Genomic DNA, 3,139 nt, shown 5'->3' on the forward strand with positions numbered 1-3,139 from the left:
GTTCTGTCGTTACTGATGATCAGGTGTTGTTCAACATGAGCTGGTTAAACTCAGAGACTTGTGGTCAGGAGAGTGATGAGTTTGACCTCACCTCTGATTACAGAGACTGGACTGTGTGTGTGTTGGTGTGTGTATGTCTAGGTCCTGAATTTCACGGGTGTGTATAACGTGTTTATTCTCACTGATCTGACACAAAGCTGCAGTGAAAAGCAGTGGTCAGTACCTGTGTCTCACTGAAGGGGGCATGTGTGAGCATACAGGATTATTTCCGCCCCACAGAGATGACCAGTGCTGATACAGTAGCTAAAATAATCTGGAGCAGCTGACCGCTTGTTAGTCATTTTTATTGTTTACAATCAGTAAACAAGAAACAAATACAAAACCTGATGGAGTAAAAATCTACCTCTTATAACAGATCTTCAGCACCACTGTGTTTTAATAACAGAGCTCTAATGATGTTAATGAAACGAGTCGATTGACCAGCATTACCTGCACACGGGGCAGATTTCAGCATCACTGTCACCATTAAAGTTCACGTCTCAGAGAGACGCAGCAGATCCAGGGTGAGGTGGAAAGAAAGAAAGAAAGAAAGATAGATAGATAGATAGATAGATAGATAGATAGATAGATAGATAGATAGATAGATAGATAGATACTTTATTCATCCCAAAGGGAAATTCACAATGTGAGGATTGTTCTTCATATATAACGGGAAAGCAGCTGCCCCACTGAGACTGTTATATTCTGGTGTATTGGTCAGTTGTGTGTCCTTCAGTCAGACAGGTAGAGCATCAGTTATCAGGTGAAAGCTGACCTAGTTATTGGACTTGATAAAAATAACTAGCAGGTTTATGGGATTTTTTTTAGTCTCTCAGGTAAGCTGTAGAAGGTATTTAACTTCTGATTGTGTGTGTGTGTGTGTGTGTAGGTAGCAGCTCGAGCAGGAGTGTATGATCTCCTGAACCAGCTCACGTTCTCAGAGTTCCAAAACCTAACAGACTCGCCGCTCTCACGCCTCCGCTTCCGATGGAGAGAACTGACCAACCGGAACCTTCCGTTCAGGGGGCAGGTGATCTGAGGGCAGGTGGGAGGAGTAAGAGGAGGAGGAGGAGCAGAAGGAAGAGGAGAAAGAGGAGGAGGAGGAAGAGAAGAAGGAGAAGGATGGACTCATCTGATGGAAGAGAAGAGAGTGTGAAGATGCTGGTTGATGATCATCACTGTGGTTAATGATTTTGATGATAATATTAACGATGTTTTTAATTAGATGAATGAAGTTTAGTGCACGATTCCTTCACAGCGCAGATCTTTACTCCAGGTTCATTTTATCTGCATGTCACATCCTCTTATTCTGTTACTGAAAACTGAACCTCCTGGGAATAATCCATCTCCTGCTCCATCTTTAAGACAAGGTTTCTTTTTAACTCTGCTGGATTTATTTCTAAACATGAGAACAGAGAGGAGCAGTGTCCAGATGCAGCTGAGTAACAGGAACCGCTGGGTCAAACAAGGGGGCAGAGCTACACTTCAGTTTGATCAGCCATTAACTGACCTTCCTTTAACCTAGTGGGCTGTATTATACAGGTTCTGGAACAATCTGGACATTTAAATCATTAGATGAAGCTCAGCTTGTGGTTTTGGGAACTAATAATAATAATAAACCTACTTCAGATCACATGTCCATCAGTTGGTTTGTGCCAAATCAAGGTAGAAAATGTCAAACTGTCCATCAAATTCTTTACTTCTCCATAGATGTGGTCAGTGCAGTTCTACCTTTTACCTGATTCCTGTACCATGAAGCAGATAACCCATAAGTGGACGTCCACCACACTCGGTCAGTCACTTGTTTCATACACGTACACGTCTACATTCCTGTTGACTGGAGTCTCTCTCCATGGTTTAATCTTCTGGACCATTTTAAGGGCTTCTCAATTGAAGTGTGTAACATGAGTGTGTGTGTATGTGTGTGTGTGTGTGTGTGCGCGCTCTGAGGAAAGTCCAGCAAACATCTAGCCAGTAAAATGGCAGTATTATCTTTTTTTTCTATAATTTTCTATTTTGCATATTTACATGCTTTGAATTCTTTCCTCAATAGTCACACAATAGTCTATTAATCTCCTCTTTTTGTTAAAAATCATTTTCACAGTTATTAATGTTGTTAAGAATAGAGAGCAGATTTTTAATGATGCCACTTTTGCATATTTTTTGTACAGGAGGTTTTTTTATTCAGCATTAAATGTTTTAAACACAACTCCAGTCATGTGTGTGTATGTGTGAAACTGAGAGCTACAGTTACTCAGATCTGAAGATTAAATGATAGAACCTAACCCTAGAACCTGCACATGAATGTAATATGGAGTTGTCCCACCCTTAACAGCTTCAGCTCTTCTGGGAAGGCTTTCCACAAGGTTTAGGAGTGTGTTTATGGGAATTTTTGACCATTCCTCTAGAAGCACATTTGTGAGGTCAGACACTGATGTTGGACGAGAAGGTCTGGTTCAGTCTCCACTCTAATTCATCCCAAAGGTGTTCTATGGGGTTGAGGTCAGGACTCTGTGCAGGCCAGTCAAGTTCCTCCACACCAAACTCACTCATCCATGTCTTTATGGACCTTGCTTTGGTCACTGGTGTGCAGTCATGTTGGAACAGGAAGGGGTCATCCCCAAACTGTTCCCACAAAGAGCATGAAATTGTCCAAAATGTCTTGGTATGAAGCTGAAGCATTAAGAGTTCCTTTCACTGGAACTAAGGGGCTGAGAAGAACCCCTGAAAAACAACACCTGAACTCAATGATGGAGGGTGTCCCAATACTTTTGGCAATATAAGTGTATCTACTTACTGTATCTATCTGATTAATATTATAGCTGTGCAAAACGTCTAGTGATAAAATAATAAAATCTGAGTAAACACCTAAATCCTGTTAGAAATCCTCTTAACTATGTGTAACTAGTATATGACTCTAACCACCGGGGGAGTGTCATACAGCTAGTTAACATCTTCCAGTAATATCATGGGAATCCAGACTCACCTGACAAGTGACCCTCACACCACTGGGAAAGGAATCACAGGACAATGGGACAGGCAGGTAGCAGCAGTACAGAGGTCCTGGAGGAGTACATCTCTAAATAAGGTCCATGTGAAG

The 3,139-nt window shown here is 41.6% G+C and overlaps 1 protein-coding gene across 2 annotated transcripts in view; it reads left to right on the forward strand.

Annotated features, from left to right (window-relative positions):
* Positions 1 to 2,248, forward strand: part of pald1a (phosphatase domain containing paladin 1a) — a 72,428-nt gene extending 70,180 nt beyond the window's left edge. For both annotated transcript variants that reach the window (XM_058406940.1, XM_058406939.1), the window contains exon 20: positions 929 to 2,248. In XM_058406940.1, coding sequence (XP_058262923.1) covers positions 929 to 1,078 — 150 coding nt within the window. In that variant the 3' untranslated portion in view covers positions 1,079 to 2,248. The remainder of the gene's footprint in view (positions 1 to 928) is intronic.
* The last annotated feature ends 891 nt before the right edge of the window (positions 2,249 to 3,139 follow it).

This window comes from Hemibagrus wyckioides, linkage group LG13 (genome assembly GCF_019097595.1).
Source record: "Hemibagrus wyckioides isolate EC202008001 linkage group LG13, SWU_Hwy_1.0, whole genome shotgun sequence".
Taxonomy (NCBI): Eukaryota; Metazoa; Chordata; class Actinopteri; order Siluriformes; family Bagridae; genus Hemibagrus; species Hemibagrus wyckioides.